Source organism: Dermacentor albipictus, chromosome 1 (genome assembly GCF_038994185.2).
Source record: "Dermacentor albipictus isolate Rhodes 1998 colony chromosome 1, USDA_Dalb.pri_finalv2, whole genome shotgun sequence".
Taxonomy (NCBI): domain Eukaryota; kingdom Metazoa; phylum Arthropoda; class Arachnida; order Ixodida; family Ixodidae; genus Dermacentor; species Dermacentor albipictus.
Genome location: NC_091821.1, coordinates 107605187 through 107627911, shown reverse-complemented (window position 1 = coordinate 107627911; position 22725 = coordinate 107605187). Strand labels below are relative to the sequence as shown.

Here is a 22725-nt window from a genome sequence, read left to right as displayed (position 1 = left end):
TAACCGGAGTCTAATTAATGGATGTCTACTGTATTGAGCTCCGAGTGCCTACAATCTGCATCATAAAACTTCCTGTAGTAGCGTTTTCTTTTTTTTAATCATGCAGTTGAGCAGACCTGACATCATGTTCGAACATAACCAGGTAGGGTGTGATATGACACATAACCGATGAAGAGCGATACATTCTACCGGGTTACTCATGTTGCTGTGAGAGTCAGGTTGCCATGGGTGTTTTGGCACTCTAATGCAGCTTGTGTTGTATAGTGTGTAACAAACTCATCACAAAAGTTAACTGAAGTTTGTTAAACCCAGGTTCGAATATATGTTGAATTTATATATTGAACTATTTTTAATGCATGAACTAGTTTGTTCTAAGCAGATTTGATTGTAGAGCTAGAGCTTTGGAGCACAGCTGCACAGAGGCATCAATGCGTGGCCTCATGACAGCTGTGGCTGCACAGTTAGTAACCTTCAAGCTTTTTGCAAAGGCTGTACCCCTTGCTTTTGTCTTGGGCATCCGGCACCTGGAAAAACTAATTGCAAACCTGTTTGCATACTGCAGAGGATAACCTTTGCTGTCTGTTAAACATTAAAGATTTCCTATTGCACTATATGTTTTCGTTAGCAGTTTGTGCAGAATATTCAGAAAGTGAATGCCTTTCTGGTAAACATGGTGCACCACGCATTCAAGGCCAGCACACCTCAATTTAGTTGTCCTATAGCACAGTCAGAATCACAATTACATTTTGTTTTTGCAGAGTAACTCAACAGGTTCCATGGATCAGCTTTAGAGATAGTTTTTGTGTACTTTTGGAACAGGTTTAGAATTCATGAGTCGCTCATGTAAAGAAAACTATAGGACCTTGTTTTGTTCCAAATGAAGGATTCCTTGGCATACTAAGCTTATAGCTTATTTTACAACTGGCTGAAGATCCTGCAGTATAACAGTGCACTACCCCATTCCATGCCTTGAAGTGTGTCAATATCGCAAATGAACCATGGTCTGAATTGGATAGACTGTTGCTGACAATTGGTGGCAACCCTAGACTGCATCATATGATCTCACAGCAATTTCTTCCTTCCCTCTAGGTTCATGTTGCAAATTCTTACTGCTGTTACTGTCGCCTCTTGCAATGTCCATCATGGTGCATTGGCTACTATCATCCAGAATATGCTCTGCCATGTTTTTACTACATATGAGCCATGATCCAAGCATGTGTGCAGCAACAGTGTTCATATCAAGCTATTCCAGTTTGAGAATAAAACTTAGACAATATATGTTTCTATACCATACATGTTATTTTGATTACACAAAGGGATGAAATTGTGGGAATATATGCTAGCTGTGTATTATTTCCTGCTTCAGAAAAAATTGTATTCAGTTAACTACTCCTTTGCAAGCATGACACAGGCTGGTAATACTTATTGGTGAGAAAATAAGGCAAGAAATTATAATGCAGTGGAGCGTGTGTATTTCTTGTTGAAACGTCTGCATATCTATTATTTCCAGCAACCTTGACAAAGCAGAGGTTCAAGATTGTTGCATTTGAGACCCACAAACAGTCAAATTTTGTGTGATGCAGCTGTGTGCTGTATGCACATAGTATCTGCCGCATGGCCAAAGTCTACACTTTGCATTTAAGCATGTTGTGCATTAGACAGCCTTTGACTTGACGAAGATTTTAGGTCACTGAGTGCCCCTGAAACAAGACATCACATGTGAGGAGCAATTGTCTCTTTGGGCGGTGCCACCACAGCAGGGTGCCAAGGGGAAGTACCAATGAATAGTGTTGTGCATATTCAGTAATTTTAGTTGGTGCTGATTAAGTTGATATTGATTTTATTAGCTGATGCAGTTTGACATTAGTGCAGAAAACCCCTATACATTGATGCAGGGTTTTCTTGGGTGCTTCCACTGTTCAATACAGACTGTGTTCAGAATAGCTGGATTTTATATATTCAGTAGTAGTACGTAGTTTGCTTCACAATGTGATTGAATGCTGGCTTTCATGCAGGGTGTCATCCCAGGCAGTGTGGTTGACTGTGTCAAGGAACTTTTAGTGAGCCCAGAGCGCCTGCCAGCTGTGATGGAAGAGGCAGCAGCGCTTCCCAGTGTGGAGATATCCAAGCTGGACCTACAGTGGGTCCAGGTGTTATCCGAGGGATGGGCCACACCCCTCACCGGTTTCATGCGCGAGGCTGAATTCCTGCAGAGCCAGCACTTTGGCTGCTACCTTGAAGGTGAGAAGCACCTAAGTGTTGAATGATAGCTGAATGAACCAATTCATGGCCTGTCTTCTCATGTAATTTACATCACTGCAGCTGTAACAAGTGTATGGCTCCTAGGATCATGACTTTTAAGGTTTTTTTTTTTTTTAAGGTGGTGTAACCAACCAGTCAATTCCAATTGTACTGCCTGTGACAACAGAGGATAAGACTCGCCTTGAAAATGAGCCTGCATTTGTACTGAAGCACAACGGCAAGGTGTATGCTATCCTACGTCAGCCCGAATTCTATCCCCATCGCAAGGAGGAACGCTGCTCAAGACAGTTTGGAACCAGTTGCCGTGGGCACCCTTACATAAGTGTGAGAATCTATCTTGTTCATCTTGTAGCACAAGACTGTGTCTTGCATTCAACATTGTCACAAAGTGGACTTTTGTGCTCCTGGAATGGCTTCATCATTTAATTCTAGATTGCTTCAATTACATGGAATAATGTGGCTGTTAAAGGATTGTGGAAACCAAGGGAACCTTAAAAGACTGGGGAAAAATAAGAGAGGTCCAGAGTCGTTTAAAACTATTAAAGTATGAGACAATGAGGGAAAGTTGCATGGATTGAAAGAGAAGATTGATTTTAGTTACTGTTTACTATGCATGTAAAGGGAGGAAAAGTGAAAGAATTGTGCAGATCCAACACATGCATTGCAGTCTATATGTAACGAAGATTTAATGAACTGGTAATTAAATGCTGTAAGATTGTTCATCTTCTGCACTGCGTTTTGCAGCATAGCGATTACGTGCCTGCCCGACGAATTTCCAAGACTCTAAGATCATGTGAACCACACGACCACAGATTATACTGCCTCAAAGGTTGACCCAGTGTACCATTTCACTATCTCCAGAACCAGGCCACTTGGCAAGAAACGAATCGAGCAGACATGACAAACTCTGAGGAACAGGGCATAGAAAGCTTCACCTTAATAAACAAATTATCGACTTGAAGGCATATATTAATTGCAGTGAGGATATTTAGGCACCATTTGTTGTTTTATTGTGTAATTCTGTAGAGAACAGAGCCAGCCACAGGCACATCCGCAGGGGTCGGACAGATGGCTATGTATAAGCCCATTTATTATAAGCACTTTCCTGTGAGTGAGCTATTCAGCAATGCAGCAGCACTGAGCAGCCACTGTTGGCAAAGTCCAGAAGGGTTTGCAAAGATGCTGCATTTCTAAAAAAAAAAAAAGAAAGGGGTGGGGGGGCTCAATTTGCAACCGCGGTGTGTTGAATGTGGCACTTTGCTGATTGAGCTGTGGCACTAGCTGCCTTCCCAATTTTTTAGACTAATAGAGCGCAGTTATGACATCAGTTTTTGTCTTAGTGCTGGAGGTATCTCATTGAGGTAATGGTCAGTATCCATTTCTTACAGCACTTGCAATCTGAGAAGCGTTTCGAACCTACTGCAGTCGAATCTCGATAATTCGAAGGGGCCCAAAAAATGTGTTCTAGTTAAATGGAGTTCGGATAAAAAAATCGCATTGAATGGAGGACTTGCGTACAGTGCTGCATTAGGCGGCACATATTCACTGAGCTAGTACATGAGTGAGCAGTTCTGAAAGTGCGGCTTCACGGCAATGTGGCACACGCTGCCACGAAGCCACACTTCTGAGCAAACTTTTTGTTGCTGTGAAGGCTTTACCTCAAGGCAAAATTCGCATATAACTTGCACCCCGACTTTACCGTTCAAATTAAAAAAGCTTTGGTGTGGGTTCTACGTGCCAAAATATGGTACTTGCAATGGGAGCAGCAGTTGTGGCACGGCTGCCGGGTCGGAAGTGCCGCGGCATTACCGGTACTTGATGCGCCACTGAGAACGCTGTCGGCAGCGTGGTATGTCAGAATTAACCATTGCAAACACCTAACGCATTCAAATTGCTGGGCATTTTAACACATTGAAATACCAAAAATTTTGACAGGACCACAGCATCAATTTGAATTCAACAGGTTTGAATTAACAAGGTTCTTCTGTAACTTTGTCTATAACAATGTATGCCACCTTATCTATTTCTACACATACATGCCCCTTAAAGCAGAGGAGAGTAGAACGACTATCACAGTTCAATCAGTAGAGCCCTGCATGCGGCAGTAAATGTTTGTTTTACAGAATCGCTTTATTCTAAGTCGATTATTTGAAGCTTATCGTGTTCCCACGTTAAAATGAATCTCATATAACTTCTACGCTTTTAACGAAATGCCACTTATAAGTCGGTTTTCTGTCCTAATGAATATGTTACAAAGGTTTACTGTATCGAGGTTGTGGGTTCTGACCACACCAGTGGTCTATAGTTTTCTTCTGTTCTCCTTCACTCTTCCTACCACAGCTGAAATTGGGGCTCCTTTCAGGCAGTAGAATTCAGTTACGCTTTTCCCGAGTTCAGTAGTTTGGCCTCCATTGATGTAATTTTAATTTTAAAATTGTTGCTGTGTTGTTCCAGAAGCTTCTTTTTTTTTTTTATGAAACATGTTCCTTTCTGTGGAAACGTAAGTTCCTTAGTACGCTGGAGTATTGCTTATTTGAAGTGTGGCCACAGGTGTATTGCCTCAAAAGAGCTGGAGTTAAAACTCCTGTTTGTGTCATGCTGCCACTATGTTGACCTCGGTTGCATAAATGCAGTATCTTAGGCAAAGCTTAATGAGATATACAGCATTTGAGTGTGTTTTCAAGATATGTTCTGGAGAAAATGAATTTCCTGTAATGCAGTAATGGTTTCAGTGTTGCACTTAAAGTACTTAAAGTGTAATTGATGTGCACATTTGTGAAAGCATGCAAGAGAAATTTGATGAATTGCTTATACCCTTGCTGAAGCATGTCATATGTGTTGAATCTTTATCTTCAAGGGTCCCTGAAATGGTTTGGACAAATTTTGTGGGTGCATAGGGTACAGCTACAGTAAAACGTTTGCGCCACAATTTGTGTAAAGCATCTCATATTCGGAGAGCTGTGGACGATTACAAGTTGCCCTCCTCCATAGCCATGCTTTTTCGCCTCGACTCGTTTGACGAGTGATCAGCTCTGCCTTCACTGGCTTTGTGTCATGACGGGATGTCATGCTGTCTACTTCCGGTTGTCTTGGAGCCAATGCGTAAAGCCTGTCTCCAACCTATCCGCCAGCCGCCTGGCAGTCGATCCCAAGCAAGAGCTATCGAAGCAACGTGCGTTGCGAGCATTCTGTCGCAGTGCTGAGCGTTTCCATTGTTCCGGTAACAATAGGCGAGCTGGGCATTTTGATGGATGGATGGAGGTGTAAACTGAAGCCCCTCCATTTAACTGTTGCTGAGATGAAGGAACTTTAGCGTAGGTGCACTAGATGTACATGAGCGGCCTGACCAGTCTGCTTGGTTCAGCCACCTGGTGGCGCAGAGCTTAATTAACCAGGCAAACACAGAGCTAATATTCCTGTAACAAAGTGTAAAACTTTTTAGACATTTATGCTATCTTCGGCTGGTCGTTTCTGAGCGCTCTGGAGCGCTCTCGCAAGCAGCGTTGTCTTCGGCTGGTTGAAAGAAGGTGCGCGCCCTGCGTTCGGCTGGTTCTTCTCGATTGCTCTCCTCTATCTTGGAGCGCTCTGAGGCGCTCCGAGCCCTGTCGTCAGAGCAGTCATCGAGATTGAAACGTCATCGCAGCGCCGCGTCGCTGCTGTTGGCGACGGCCCACCGTAACCTTGGCAACCTAGGCCACTGCATGCTGGCGTCTCGACGAACGCTCGTTCCGCCGGCACGTCTGCCGGTTTTTCTGGCAGTGCCGGGAGCTTTGGATAGGCGAATAATCGGACTTTGGCAGTAGTCACGTGGTTTCGCATCGGCAATTTCATCCTCCGAGAGCGAGTCGCACGTTCGGCTTGCGCGCTTGTCCCCTACCTCTGAGCTCGGGAAACGACCGATCTACCCGACTCTGCTTCGGGGCATACAGGCTATCAGTCGAAGATACCATTAGAAAAACAATGTGCTCACGATTACACTCCTGCCAAAAATTTACTCCAGCAGCAAAGTAGAATACATTTGGTTACTGCTATATTAGTTCTGTGTTTGGTTGAGCTATCCTCCTAGTGGCTGCACTTTACAGGCTGTTCACGCTTGCTGCTCCGCTCATTACGTACAGCACCAAGGCCCAGTCCGCTTGCACTTGCGTTTACCTGAATTCCAGACACTCTAAACACTATTGTGGTATATAGTAATCCTTTGGTGTGAAATGACAGCCGCAAACGCCTAGATGCTGGTGCTGATCGAATACCGACAACCAGCACTGCAGCCACTCCGTTCGCGTGTTTGCCTTGCAGAGGGACACAATGTCGCTGATCGCTACATTTGCAGCCCACAACGCAAGGGTGAACCATTAATTAAGGGGCAACGGGACATCCACCCAATTGTAGCAATCGCTACAAAGGAAACCGATACGGGTTCCTCGAAATAAAAGCCTAGCAGTTGAAGAAAAATTCGTCCTGGTCCGGGACTCGAACCCGGGGCAGCCGCTCTACCATCTGAGCTAACCAGGCGGCTAGCAGATGGCAAAGCGAAGTCGAATTTGTCAACAACTCAAAGCAAAGGCAAGAGTTTGACAAAACAGTTCTGCGAAAACCTGCAAGGTTTCTTTTGTAGCGATTGCTACGATTGGGTGGATGTCGCATTTCCCCTTAATTAACGACTTCTCTCCACTTTGCCGGTTTCTGCGGAACTATTTCATCAAGGGTGAACCATGGTTCTCGCGAAAGGACAGATTGCAACCAACACATACTGCGCAGCTCGCGTCAACACTGAGCAAGTTGTAACATAAGCAGACGACACTTGCTGTGTGCTTGAGTGTAGTGATAAATTGTTCTTGTGCATTCTCTTTGTTACTTTCTTGTCTATGGAAACGAATTAACTAACATTCCAACTATTACGGACAACATTTGTTCATAAACTTGGAAAAATTAATGATGATGCAACCTGGGGAGCCAATCGGGTAGTTCGGCATACTGGCATCATATGGTCACCTCGCGTCGCTTGGTTAGGGGTGGCTGAAAATTCAGGTGAGTGGCGTGCTGCAATCAGTAGTGATGTACATTTTCAAAACCTTGTAAGTTACACACTTTACACCCGCCGTGGTTGCTCAGTGGCTCTGGTGTTGGGCTGCTGAGCACGAGGTCGCGGGATCGAATCCCAGCCACGGCGGCCGCCTTTCGATGGGGGCGAAATGCGAAAACACCCGTGTACTTAGATTTAGGTGCACGTTAAAGAACCCCAGGTGGTCGAAATTTTCGGAGTCCTCCACTATGGCGTGCCTCATAATCAGAAAGTGGTTTTGGCATGTAAAACCCCATCATTAAGTTACACATTTTACGCGGAGTGCTTAAATTCATCACCTAATGATCAGAAGGGCCAATCCTAACGACTTGGTATATTTGTACAATCATCAAAATCCCATTTCAGGGTCCCTTTAATGCTACCAACTACAGTTAGCCCCTCTTGATTTCTTTTTCTCTGTCTTTTCTTTTTAGATGATTTACGAAAGTGGTGACTGGCTTGTTGGAGGTGACCTTGAGGTTCTAGAGCGAATTCGCTGGAATGACGGACTTGATGAATACAGGCTCACACCAAGAGAGCTCAGAAAAGCATTCTCCAAGCTTGGGGTAGGTATTGTTCATTTTGCATGGCTCTACAGCTTAATAACGGTTTAAAGCTCGCCATAAATGAAGCAGTTTCATTTGTCTAGGGAAGTATTGCTATTTCATGCTTACTCAGAGGAGCCCTAAAGCACCCTTATTGATAACCCTTTTCTGTACTTCAGTCCTTAGTAGCCTTTCTACTACAGATCTGTGTACAAAGCATAGGTTTGCATTATTGAACATGAGAGACACTTTTGAAGTACCTGATGATCATTTTGAATTATCTACTATGCCTCTTGAATACTGGTAACCAGTGCTAATGGATCTGCACTTAGCCATGCTATATACCATTGTCTTGCATTCATTAGCAGCTGGGAGAGCCACAGGCCTAAAGTACCAGCAAATAACTATACATGGCTAAATTTTCACAGATCTGCTTTTGAAGACTGCTTACAGTACAAATAATTGCTCCCGCAAACAATTCTCACATTGCATTCTGTTCTGCGACGCTGCTGCAAAATTAGGTGCTGTGAATGGGTCAGTTACACAAAACAGAAAAATCCATCAAGCTTGTGAATAAGAACTCGTTCAGAGTATTCAAACAACTGTTTCTTGCTTTTGTGCAGAAACAAAAGGTTTAAAAATAGTGCCGTCCAGAAGCATCTTGCCACAATTCAATAATTCCACACTTTTGTTGTTTTAAAGAAAGGAAGAGAATGGGACATTCCTGATCCCTTCCTCTTCTTTCTTAAAAGCTCTGTTAATATTCAATTGTGGCAAGTTTCCTACTAGTCTAGCTTTCAGCATTAGCTTGCCATGATTATTGCAAAACTGAGACGCTGTGTAAATAATAACTGTTGCATTGGGAGGGACATTGTTGGATGGGAGCACTGAAAGCAATGCATTCTGTTATGTGGCATCTATGATGTTATATACAATACTTATTTATCCACTTAATTTTTAATTTTCACACAAAGCTGTGAATTTAGCACTTATATGGAGCAAATTATGTGGAAGGTAACAAATATTGTGTTCAGCTGTGTAGTAAAGAAAGTGGCATTTAAACATTTTTTTTTTCTAATTTTTGATTGGCACTTAGTGTTCATACTTACTTGAGTAACAATACTTCTGCTATTTCTGCCCACTGTGTTCCCATTATAAAAGGATTTCATCATAAAGAAGATATGATGCAGTACCTAGTGCCCAGTCAAGCTGAGTTGTGCAACAGCACTCTCACTGAGGAATCAACATGCTAAAGGTTATTTGGGAAAGGCGCAAAGTTTGCTGCAGATTTGTAGCCATTTGCCTTGTAAATATGTTCACAGTGGGTGTGGGTTCTGTGGAATTAAATACCTTGGTTGAAAAATGAAGCATGAAGCAAGTACTAAATCTTATTGTCACATTCTATGCCATTATGATTCTGTTAGTTTTAGAGCAGCCTTCTTTTTGTTTATGCTGTTAAGTGCTTGTTAGTGTGTGTTCCCCTTCAGCTTAACTTCCTACTTTCCTGTAATATACTTTTAAATGATTAGCTAAGGTACATGAGCATAATAAATACAAGGTGAGTTTCCATTGGCAAAGGCAAGACAGAAACTAGAGAAAATTTGGAATTTGGCGTTCTTGAACCTCAATATAATGAAGTTGTACTTGCAGCGAAAAACTTCGTTAACTCGCCAGCACTGCGCATGCTGTGCCGATGGCGCCGAGAGCAATGCATTGACATGGCTCGAGGCATCCAAGATTTGCATGTGCTGCATCGCATGGTGCCATAAATCTTCGATGCCATGACTGACTGCACGTAGTGCCCGTAGCCGGCGTCCACAAATTAATCACAAAAGTCTATGATAGGAATGTTTGTCCTGAAGTAAAAAGAAAGTCAATTTTGCCAAAAAGGCAGATCATTGATATTGATAGCAAAGGGACAACTGCAGTAAAACCTCATTAATACGTACCCACTTAATAAGCCATTCCGATTTAAGTATAGTCACGACGAATCCCCCACCCTGTCAGTGTTGAACCTAATGTATTGGCTGACCACTTAAGCTGTAGTTGCTTAACTCATGCAAAACGATTAGTGCGTAGCATTTACTTCATTTTTTGGTGTGTACAAGCATGGAATTGGTGAAATGTCATATATGTAGCCCATAGGCAGCGAAATTGTGGCACACGCACTTTTCCCAGATTGCAGTCGCCATCGATAGTTACGTCAAAACATGATAGCCGTGACGCGTTTCCTGCTCTCGTAGATCCTAGCACTTCCACGTCGTCGTCATGGATGACAATGTGGATTATCCAACAAGGCTAGTGCTTTGACCGTTATGGGGGTGTTCGCAGAGAAGTGGGGCCTGATGGAGAAAATGGCTCACAGCCTTCCCGAGTTTGAGGATGCCGTCATCACTGCTAGACCACCACGAGGGCAAAGGAAAATTGGATTTTTTGCTGCATGCTCACAAATAAAACTTGTCTGCATCTGTGTTTGAGTTAGAATTCACTCTTATTTTTGGCCAATAAGTCTATAGCCGCTCTTCTGCCATTGTGAGCTAATTAGTACATCGCTGGTGAGTTAATTAGTACATCGCTTAGTGCATACCTAATCCACATTCCCCACCAATTACGTAGTAATGAGGTTTTACTTTACACAAAGTGACGTTCGTAGTTTCATTGGTGTCACGTGCACCGAGGTAAACATTACCAGCTCTTACTCGATGACCACGGACTTGCTGTCACAATGCAAGCAAGCACTTTGCACTGTGTCGCAGAAACATGAGAATATGCGACCACCAACTCTAGACACGCAGGAACCCAATATGCACCAAGGCACCAAATGTCTCGGCTCGCACTTTGCACTTGCCGCAGTACAGCAAGTGCAAGATGCGGCACGTAGCCCCACCTGGGCGTGCGCACCAGGAGAAGGCAGATAGGCATGCCTGCCTGCCCACCCCCCTCCTGCACACATGGTTGATCATGTTATTGTGCGTTCACTCCCCATTCATCCCCCTTGTGCAAAAGGAATCGTCAGCTCTCATGTTTCTCCAAGCACTGCAGGCTGCTGCGGGCGCTGCAGCGTCGGCAAGTTGTTTGCCAACACGACTAATGGTGCTGTGGCGTTTCCTGCCTACTGCCTTTCAGAGCACATTCTTTCACGGCGTTTTTTTTTTTTTTCACTCAAATTTTTTATGCGGAAGGACGCTTGAAATATCTTTTACCTTGGCCGACATTTCTATAGCTTTTGCTAGGTTTACTAGCCACACAGTCATTCATTTTAAACAGCACCAAAAAAAAACACATGGACAAGGAAGAGCACAGGGCCAGCGCTGGCTGCCAAAATCTTTGTTGCAGCCCGCACAAATATATACTATTTGCAACAGGCTGAAAGAGAGAAAGGAAGGGAGGGAAGGCTGTTTAAAATGAATGACCCATACCAATTAGCTCACATCGAAACCCTTCTAGTCATGCAGGAGTACATGCTTGAAATGACTGAAAGCTTTGTTAAATCAGTGTCGCAAAATTACGTCCTTAAGTTGCAAAAAAATATACATGGTTTTCAATAAAACTACGATCAAGAAATGAAAATAGTTTGTTATACCGCGAATTTCGTTAAATCTAAGTTCGTCATATTGAGGGTTTGACTGCACATTACTCCTCGTACTAAATTGCAAGTGCAGAAATTTCTATACACAAGCAACTTGTGTGTCGGACAAAAGCTCTCAATTTATTTCGCAGGCAGATGCAGTGTTTGCATTTCAACTGAGGAACCCTGTTCATAATGGCCATGCATTGCTCATGCAAGACACAAGGAAACATTTGACAGAGAAGGGTTACAAGAAGCCAGTGTTGTTGCTTCATCCACTTGGTGAGTAGGTAGGGGAAGGAAGGCTGCTTTAACCCAGTTCTAATCCACCTTTTTTTTTTTTTTTTTTTGATGGAGTTGCATGTGTATTACGTTCACACAGAAAACTGAAACTGCATTAACAGCATTAACAACAGCCTACCACGAGAGCCATCATTGTCGCCATTGTCCGTCGCAAGGTCACAGCTGTTTGGACTGGTGGTCAGGGAGAGACTAAAGTTATGGGCAGAGTGTAAATGTGTGCTAAAAGAGACCCTGATATATTTTTCGTGTAACAATTTTTTTTTTCTTTTTGTCGTTCGATCATTCTGAACTGTACATTCAACTATTCAGCATCCGATGAATTTGCTGAACACAATTTAAATTGGCAGTGTCTTTAAGGTTACACATGCAATATCTGCACTTTGCAGATTGCGACAGGTGAACGCGAAACGCAGTTGTGGCCTCGACCAATTTTTTTCCACTAGGCTGGAGTTGTAAAAAAACAAATTGATTTTACCATTGAAATTTGTTTTTCCGGCTTGGCCAATAATTCAGACATTTTTGCGACTCTATCAGTGTCTGAAAAAATTGGTCGCACACAAACTGAAGAGCCAAAGAGTGACAATGCGCATGCGTTCAGTGCAGACCGCGCACCGCTGACAAGCAGCCAGAGAAAAAGGCTTCCATCGCCTGGGCAACCCCCACTCACACTGAACCAGAATGCTGCTGCCACATTTTTTTTACTCCATTCCTTGTACGCTTGCTTGCTCCACGTCTCCTCCTCCTCCACATTGCTTTCGTTGCTGTCCCCTCAGCCAGCGCACCTCGTTGAGAACCATGCTCGCTGCCTCACTTGTCTGTGAGACTTTGCAGCAACTGCATTTTAACCGGTATTTTGTTTTGTGCGGCTGCACTATAAGCAGTTGAATTATAAGTGGCTTGAGCTGTACTTGGGAATGGCACGTAACGGCACAAGAAGCTGCTAGGCAGTGGCCATAATTGGCCTTTCAGGTTTCTCACTTATCATGTCCTCCGCCTGCTGGAGAAACTTAACTACCTGAATGGCATCTGGCCACTGGCAGTCCTATTTCTCTTTGTCTATGATAATTGGTCATAGTCTGTTGTCTGAGCCCCAACAAATAAGATTTGGTAACATTCAAGATGGTTATCGCCAAGTCGCTACGGTCTGCATGTAAGGCAGCCTAAGATAGCGCACAGATTCATCTCCTTTGTCAAACTGGAAGCTGATACCCTGGAAAAAGTGCTAGATAAGTGATAGAAGGGTTGGTGAAGACAAAGTAAGCATCTAGACAAATGAAATTCTGATTCTGATTCAAAGCACTGTGCTCAAATACCTCACGCAACCAATAAATCAACTTTTTTAGGTCAAATTTCATTAGCTCGAGGTCACTCTGTAGTACGTTCCAAAATGCAACGCACTAGTAACTGTTTCACTCTAAAACACTAGCTACAAGTGAGCAACAGACATGGTAGCAATTCTTTGTTCATTCTACTCGTGATTGAGGCTACAGTATCTGGCCTGCAGCCATACAGACAATGCTGTATTTTGCGCTTCTTTTTTCCCAGGTGGCTGGACGAAAGATGATGATGTACCCTTGGCAGTGCGCATGAAGCAGCACAAGGCAGTACTGGACAGTGGTGTTCTAGATCCCAAGCTTACTGTACTGGCCATCTTTCCTTCCCCCATGATGTATGCTGGACCAACTGAGGTAATTAAAGCATGCCATTTGGCTTGAAACATGTGAACAATTCTTGTTCATCTTTCAGCGGGCTGAAAGATGAACAAGAATTACCCAGCTAGTCTACTGTGAAGTATATATGGCCCGCATGTCCAAGTCATCACCGTGTTAATAAGCAGTAAACACTAATGTACAAAAATTGTGTTAAATATGCAGCAAACTATCCACCCACCAGTATTTAATGTGCCGTGGAGTGTGTCAACGTTGTAAAATACTGGCCAATGGTACTATAGTTTGAGCACTGGTACTGAAACTTTGCTGGTTACTGCTCCAGAAAACGCACCTTAAAGGGGCCCTGAACCACCCCTATCGCAGGTAAAATATGCTGCTGGGAACACCTCGGCGAAGTTGTGCTGACATATGCAGTGCGTGGAGCTCGCAAGCGGATCACGAAGTTGCCTTTCTCTTAAATGCTTTTTTTTTTCAACAGAAAGCCCTGCCCTCGCTCTCTTCTGGATGCTTTTTGTCATCAGACGCTTTATTTCGTCATACCCTTAGGCGGCTGCTATTGGTCGATAGCTGATATCAAGCTGCAGTCGGCTACATGGCGTAGATACTGCGGCCACCGCGAGGTGCCGCCACGAGTCCACTGGCTAAGCCCACGGCGCATTCCTGAGGACAACTGCGTTTGGCTTATGTTTAGCGCGTCGTAGGCACCAAAGGCAGAAATTGTGGCGTCTACATTAACATTCAAAATGAAATTTGAACTGCGTGCCACGGTGAAATTGTGGGCATGCCCCACCACACTGCAGCCTTCGTAGTGCAAGGCATTAAAGAAGGAATGGAAGCACAGTGGAGGCAGTGTTTGATTGTCAATAGCTTTGTTTATGCTGAACGCAGTGAAGTACTTTTTGTGGCAAAGTATTTCTAAAATAGCCTATTTTCACTTCAAATGCCTTTCTCCACTTCCATAAAAAGTGGTTCAGGGCCCCTTTAAATCTACTCAAGTGAAAGTCAGGGCCAGTGCTGTACTATACACATATTTCTTTTATCCTTTGCCACCATTCATTCTGATATTTTGTTTACTTGCACCGTTGTTCTTTGTGTCAGGAGGTGACGTGCACATGTGTACGCACACACCACACACACGAGAGAAAGACACATATACAGAGATAAAAATCTAGGTGTTACATGGACCATCAACAATCCAGAACATGTTCTTAGATTATGATGCCAAAGGGAAGAGCATGTCTCAAGGTGATGGAAAGAACCATGGCTTGTCTCTTAAACGAAAAATTGTGGATTAAATTGTGCACAGAAGGTTGAACAAGGGTTACATGAGTCGACGTACTGCAGTAAACCATCATAATGTGATGGAATAAGTGCCACATGGTGTCACATTAACATGTGAACCTTAGTTTCTATCAAGCACACTTGTCTCTTCATCAAAAGTTTTCTCTTCATTAATGTTGTGGCTTTCATGTATTGTGTGTGTATAACTACGGCGAGTTTTTTTCTGAAAAGTTGCACCGCCTATGCTCTAAATATTATCGCATTGCCTACTATGCACAGCCTAGTGACTATTGTTGTTCTCCTGGATCTTCACCTCCCATATTTCCTACATGCTTCTTCTCTTTTTCCTTTCCGGCCCCTTGGAAGAGGGTTGTTTTCATTCTTTTGTGTTCCCAGCTTCCTGAAAATGCCTGTCTCAGCAGTGCCAGCTACAGGCAGTGCTGGCGGGTGCCCTCCACCCGTCATTAGATGGTGCTGGTATCTGGGATGCAAATGGAAATATTTTCTAATGTTCTCGAAACTTTCTAAGGTCATTTTTTGGTTCCTTTAGAATACAATGTAGTCCACCTTTACCGACAACAATTTAACTACCATAATATCCCGAGAGATAACCCACCTATAATCGAGAGAAAATAGTGAAAATATGAGGTAAACTAACTTTCAGTGTGGTGGCTAACTTTCAGGTGGGTAACTTTCAGTTTTTTTAAGCCGGGAGCTTAATCAGGTGTGGGTTATCTTTCAGGGGTGGGACATCTCTGAATTCTAAGGTAGGCCCGAGCAGACACCGTAAAAATTTTGACGTGGCGGTGAGTTGGAGCGGGAACTTGAAGGCGGCGTTGCCACCTGTCTTTTGTTTGTGCGTCTTCCCTGGCCTATCAAGGCTCCTCTCATGGTGACGGTGGCCTTTTCAATGTTGTAGGAGGGTAATTTATGAACACAGCTAAACTTAGTTTTCAATTGACCATTGCTAATTTGTAAAATTGAGTAACTCGCACTATGTCTGGTCGTGCCAACCTGTGCAGTATTACGTAGCATAAAATGCCCTTTAACTCGGAGGCATTTGGCCCTGCATCAGTTGTCGTTTGGCACATTTGTTGTCAACCAATATAAGCTCGAGAGCATGGGTAGTGCTGCACAAGTAATGACAAATGAGCAAGGCAACAGCAACACTTGAGCCCTACCAAAACAAAGTGATAATGTTCTGTTTGCTATAGCCATTGCTTTGAAAAGAACTGCAGGAACTATTCGAACAACTAAAGGTTGAGCAAGTTGGTAGGGATTCATGGTACAAAAAGCGGATGGGAACACAGTGTCCTTTCCCCACACATTTTGCCACGAGCATGCAGAATTCCTGCTGCACAGTACACGCAGCAAGTCATTTCTATTGTTTTCTTCCAGTGTGAGGCGTCCAACCAACTTGTCATTAATATACTTACTTGCAAGAGTATAAGGCAACCATGGATATAACAGAAATGCAAAACTAGGTGGTGGAGGGTACTTTTGACTGCGAAAAAAAAGATAACTAAGGATGCAAAATGAACAGATAATTTTATGTTTAGAATAGCATCCTTTAGCATAGTCATTTAGTACAGTGTGGTGCACACTGGCATCATTGCAATGCAGATTGCCCATCACACACTTGTAGTGAGGCAACTAGGCAGCTTGGTGAAGGCAGTACAGTGCCATCGCCACCACATTAGTACTTGACATGAAATGGCAAGGTGCCACTGGGAGCTGCCAATACTGTGGTTTCAGTCTCTGTTCTCTTGTGACAGCCATGTCACGTGACAGTGCCATCACTTGGCTTAATAGCTTTTGGGGTAGATGTGACATATACCACAACTTAAAAAAAAATGCACATACTACTTCAACCTCACAATTTCACTGTCAGCTTGCGGCAGGTACGCTGAGGCATTTCTCCTTGTTCTTTTTTTCTCTACTATGTTTTTGTGCAAAAAACATATTTACAAATATTTACAAGTAAGGCAAGTAGCACATGCGTAACAGCAGCAAAGATGGCAAGGAACAACCTCTACCTCTTCATCAGTGCCAGCCTAATGCTTCAGACTTCTGTCTCGTGGCATTAGGCCGCCGAGGCGAAACGGGATGCCTACATTGGCCGCCTGCAGCAGGGAACGGCAACGTGTTTAGATTATCAACTACTAAAAGCCTGCAGTACGCTACCAATGGCACTACACACCACGTGCTGTAAAACATAGTTGAAGATGCTTATCGCAGTAGGTTTAGTGGCGATAGCTGTGAATACGGCTTGCGATGACCGGGGTGGAGATTTGCTGGTACCGCAATAAGAAACCGCGCGTGTCGTCGTTTTCACGCGAGACGAGCGGCAATATACTGTTTTCCACGGCGCGCGCCTTGCACCTTTTTCTTGTTCACGTGGGATCTAGCGGGTGGAAAACAAATACGATCACACTCTGCAGCATGGAATGGCGGCGCATTTTGGTTATCGCCTATTAAAAACGTGCGCTACGCTTCCGACTGCACCATGCGCTGTGAAGCAGATAGGCAAATATGCTTAACGTAATAGGATTGACATTGATAGCTGTGAATGCCGCGTGCAACGGCGCTGGAGAAGAGTTGCTGGTACCCAAATGAGAACCTGAGTGCTCACCGGCGTGAGACGGGAGGACGAGTATTGCGGTGAAGCTGCCACACGGGCAGCCATATACTGTTCTCGATCGTGCACGCCTTGCACATTTTCTTGTTTACATGGGGATCTAGCGGCTGGAAAACATATCATTCTTTCGCAGTTTGGTGACGTACTGAGCGTTTGTGCCGAAAAATCGTGCTTTCCGGGACCGTATGAAGTGGTAAAAAATAAGCATAACTCTACTGGATCTTTTTTTTTTTTTTTTCTCAATTGCAAACATTGGCGCCGGGATAACGTACGTAAGGGGAACGTATCAACGAGGTTCTACTGTATTATTGCACCAGCATGCAGTAGGGAATTAACAATCGCATGTTAAAAACGGCAAAAGATTGCTTGCTCTCTCTTCCTCAATGTCGTCATGCAGCGCCATCACAAGCAGCTGGAACCACCAACGCTATTAACTGATTTTGTGATTGCAAGAGTATTCTCGGTAATACATAATTGCTAATTTTTAGTTAAATAAATGAAGCATATGTGATCTCAAAAACAAAAAAATTCATTTTTACACTGCCACATAGATGCGTCTGCTGTGTGTGGCCTCCGAGCAGCTACGTAGCATAGTCTACCGCAGCTGCCATGGGGTGCCACAATGAGCCCTTTCACCACCGCGACACTTAACTCTTACGTGGGGCTTTGCCCTCTCGGCTTCTCTGCTGTGCGGCTTCCAGTGTGCTCGCGGAGACTAAGAGAGAGAAAGCCTGGTATTGGTTCGATAACTCCTATAATGCTTGAAAGAGTAAAATTATTTGCGGCATGAGATTTGTTAGATGACATCCTTTAATACTGAGTTCATTCTACAATTGGTCGGAAAAGTGTTCTGGGGTTCCTTTAAACAAAGTGTCACTGTTACAAAAAAAAATAGAAAATGTTTAATCGCATTGTTGGTGCTGACATATCCTGGGCTTATATACTACGTACACTTGCCTTCTGAGCACGTCATAGTTTGTAAAAAGCAGAGGAACTCCTCGTAAATATAGAAGTAACTTTTTGCTAGCACCTGCAGCATGCAACAGGGCCCGAAGGGGTGGACGCAAGGGTTTCAGAGCAGTGGCAGCTGAACTGGGGAAGTCACGTGGAGTGCTTCTTGGGGATTTAGGACATGTGCAGCGGGCTTTCCTGTGGCAGCGGGGGATTGGTGTCGTGGCTGTGTCAGCGCTTTTTCCTTACGCCAGCTGCCCAAACACCTACAAGCGAACGTTATTTGGCTGCCGCATACATGTACTGCTGCTGTGTCTCGCAGCTGGTGGAGGGCAATTGCTGCATTTATTTTGGCTACCTCTGCAGCTTGCCTTCTCGATCCAACAACACCACTCTGCATGCTCCATGCCACGATGCCCAAAGTTCAAGAGCTTTACTATGCTAGTGTGGCACTTGTGAATGTCCAGTCATTGCAGAAATGTGTTCAGAAGTAATGGTAATAATTAACATAGAACTTTGCATTATGTGTATAGGATAAAACACCTTTATTGTCGTTGAATCATATGTCATGTGCGTGCACCACTTAGTATGTAGCATGGACAATGGGTGTGGGAGTGTCACAGACACTACACAAAAGTCAGTCAAGATAGTATTGCGTGTTTTGCCACAACATAATTCAACTACCTCCAGGGCTAGTTAACTACCTCCTGGGCTAGGTCGCCGTGCGGCTGATTACGCGCTCCACACAGAGACGCCCAAGTACAGCTGCACGTAATTACGGTTTCACTGGTAGTGGGTTCGCAATATACACCGCGAGGTAACATAATTCAGATTCTGTCCCAAAAGGCCAACAAAATAACTGTACTGTGCACATTTATAGGGCCTTTTACTGGATATCTGCAGGCACAGTGGCCTTAATTAGTGGCAAGATTCATGAACATTATCACTTCACGAATGTTTGAAGAGCAGCAACTTTCTTTTTCTTCTGAAGACGTGAGGTGGTGCGTGGATCTTGGTCAGCGCATTTGCACGAGCCAGTTTCTGATTTTCCTTTTACCTCTGAATTTTAGTGGCTGTCTATATTTTGTCCATTGTCCTTCAGTTTACACAATATTGTTAAATTTCTTAACTCATTTTTGGAGCACTCCTTGAAGTTTTATCGCTATTTGGTATTGTACAGACATGTTGACAGGAAACATACATAGGGACGTCGCTGTTTTTGGCAGTCACTTGTGTTTGGGAATAAATTGGCATGCAGCATGATATCCAGACCAGAATGAAATATTGGCCTCAGCATTGAACGAGGATCAATGTAATATTACGACATTTTTACCTTTGAAGAAGCTGCATACTTCAATGTATTGTCCATGTAGGTCCAGTGGCACGCCAAGGCAAGAATGGTGTGTGGCAGCAACTTCTACATTGTAGGCCGAGACCCAGCAGGAATGCCCCATCCAGAGACGAAAGAAGACCTCTATGACCCAACTCATGGTGCAAAGGTGCTGTGTACTTTTCTCTGTCCCACATAGCTCATTTGTAGTCAAACATTCAATTTACTCAATTCGTTTTCCCAAAATGTATTTAAAAGTTTCTGACAGAAAATGTATCTTGTTTTTATTTTTTGTTGTATAGCTGTCAGCCCAGTAATTACACTGTAGTGCTTCAATTTCTCAAGGGCACAACAATAATGTCGTCCTATTAATGCAACCAGTTCTAAACATGCCAAACAATTTCACGCCACCAAAATTGGCAATGGGGGACAGTCACATAGTACCAGGCACCACAGATCCATACACACACACCGATTATGCTGCTGAAAGCAGAGTCAATTCAGCGCTCAACAGGACAGGAGGGGAAGTCGATTTCACCTGCATTTCCAAGAGAAGCACACGATTGAAAGGGTAAATTTGGCAGGAAGGAAGGAAGGAAAAAGTGGAGAAGGAAGGCAGGGAGGTTAACCAGTTTAGCTTAACCAGTTTGCTACCCTACACATGGGAGCGGGATGGGGGGGATGAAAGATGAGGAGAGCAGATAGAGAGCACATAACATGGCACACACATCGTTAGTTACAATCTGTCACTCTTGCGCAATACGTGACATCACTGTCACAGCCGCTTGGCAGATTTCGACAACACAGTCATTGTATGCCCTTGTGGAACTTTTGAGGCTGCATTTGGAAATTTGCATTAATTTAATCTGTTAAAAGTGAAAACTAAACACTGTAATTCTACATTGCTCCTATAATTTGCATTTCACAGGTGTTGACCATGGCTCCTGGCCTTACACAACTCGAAATCATACCATTCCAAGTTGCTGCCTATGACACAAAGAAGAAGAAGATGGCAATGTTTGAGCCTGAACGGAAAGAGGACTTCTTGTTCATCTCTGGCACCAAGATGCGCAGCCTGGCACGCAGTGGTCAGGAGCCTCCTGCAGGGTTCATGGAGCCGTCTGCCTGGAAAGTTCTTTCTGATTACTACCGCTCTACAGCGAACTGATGTACAGCCTTGTAGCTGCAATGTCTTTCTGCTCCTTTCACAACGTTTCTCCCTCCTGCCTCATTTTTTTCATCCCCTCCCACTTATGTTGCAAGCTTCAAGGTCTGTTTAATAGAACATTGCTCTCATTTTTTTTTTTTTCACAGACATTAATGTTTAGGAAAGCATTACAATGCATAAAATGATGCAGTCGCTATGTATTGAAGCTTTTGAACCTGACATGGGTTTTTATTTTACTGGTGGTGGGAGAAACTTGTTCCTTCAGGGTTGGAGTTAGCTGGTCATGCGATTTATTTGCGAGAGCTTTTATATGAAGACAGTGTGATGGGGGAACATGGATTGTGCCTCATAGGAGCTTAACTGCTTTAGTCAGCTAGAAACAAAAGTACCGCACATGGTTTCCAACAAGCCATAAAGTATGAAATCATCTTGTTGGCATCGATAGACATATTTAGACTTTTTACACGTGCATGCACTTTTACTGTTCCATTTTTTGTTACTGTTGTACTCAGAAAGAAAGTGTTTGCTAATATTTTATATATATATATATATATTTTGCTTGTTTTATATTAGCATATCCTCATTTAACTGGCTCCACATTCTGCATGGTGCTCAAGTGTGAATTGTGTGATCTTGAGAAAGGCTCAGTGAAAAGGGGGTATCTCCATCGTAAAGTGCAGTGATTTTCTTTTCTTTCTTTTTTTGGTAGTCAACTGGGACCAATATGCTCAATGTGACATGCAACATGGTAGCAGCATATCTAGAGATTAGGCAGTAGGCTAAGTACTGTGGCTTATACATATATAAATGTACATTTGTTTTTTACATCTGTCAATTGTGTCTGGAATATTAGGCACACCCAGTTTGCTGGCAGATTCATTGTACACATAAATGGTCGTGGCTGCTGTGTCCAAGACTGTATCATGAACAGCCAGCCTGATGGCGCAATAGTACATGTTGCACTTTAAGACAACATATTGTGATCCTTGTGCAATTTCACTATTGTAATTGTTATTGCAGGAATTTGGTTTGTTTGAAGATTTTTCATATACATGTTTTAATAATGGTTGTTTTAATATGCAAGTTACAGCTACATTCTGGCTAATTGAATGCTGGTCAGAATGCTTGTTAATAAAAATGTTGAAAAGGCCTCTTGTGACTTTGTGTGTGGTGTTGCGTTTTCTTGGAGCATATACATTGTCCCAGCTAACTTTAGCCAGAGATTTAAAATATGTGCCCGATAGCTGGACAGAACCAAGCTAATGTTGTTTGCCATCACTTGGAGATACTCGGATTATTTTTTGCATTCCGTCTAATTACACAATTAGTATGAATTAATGGACTTCTCAAATATTCTAATCGGATGAAAAGTGTCAATGAGGAAATTGTAGAGCAACGTGAAAAAATCCCGATACAGCTTTTTGTTGCTCAACATGTACTACACGAATGTGTTTTTCCGAGCATGAAAGAAGCCCGCGAATACACAGAGAGTGCCACGAGTGACCAGTCGCACGGCAATTTTGCGTGTATTTGCGCAAAATTTACACTTTTCATGTAATTCTAATATTTGAGAAATTGATTAAATAATGGAGACGAATTAAATTAGGCAGAATGCAAAAAATAATCCGAGTATTTCCAAGCGGCGGCAAACATTACCTTGGTTCAGTCCAGCGACGCGGCGTTTGCATATATTTAAACTCCAGCTACAGTTAGCTGGGGCACCCTGTATACGTATTAAGTTCATTGGAGAGGTAGTGCAGCCTATTTGGCTTGGGCTTCTGACTGCTTCAATGTGGGGCATGATTCAGGATAAACAATTTGCATCTTGGAAGGCAAAAGAATATGCTGAATTTCAGGATTTTCTTTGGTGCCATTACAGTTTATTTAGTTTATTCATAATACAACTCCAATTGTGCTACTACAGTGGTGGAAGTACAGCACAGCAAA

General features: G+C 43.3%; 1 protein-coding gene across 2 annotated transcripts in view; it reads left to right on the top strand.

The window, feature by feature from the left end:
- Nucleotides 1-21928, top strand: part of Papss (PAPS synthetase) — a 90929-nt gene extending 69001 nt beyond the window's left edge. For both annotated transcript variants that reach the window (XM_070524526.1, XM_070524517.1), the window contains exons 6-12: nucleotides 2016-2241; nucleotides 2381-2586; nucleotides 7759-7890; nucleotides 11590-11719; nucleotides 13286-13428; nucleotides 19654-19779; nucleotides 20539-21928. In XM_070524526.1, coding sequence (XP_070380627.1) covers nucleotides 2016-2241; nucleotides 2381-2586; nucleotides 7759-7890; nucleotides 11590-11719; nucleotides 13286-13428; nucleotides 19654-19779; nucleotides 20539-20778 — 1203 coding nt within the window. In that variant the 3' untranslated portion in view covers nucleotides 20779-21928. The remainder of the gene's footprint in view (nucleotides 1-2015; nucleotides 2242-2380; nucleotides 2587-7758; nucleotides 7891-11589; nucleotides 11720-13285; nucleotides 13429-19653; nucleotides 19780-20538) is intronic.
- Nucleotides 21929-22725: the final 797 nt, after the last annotated feature.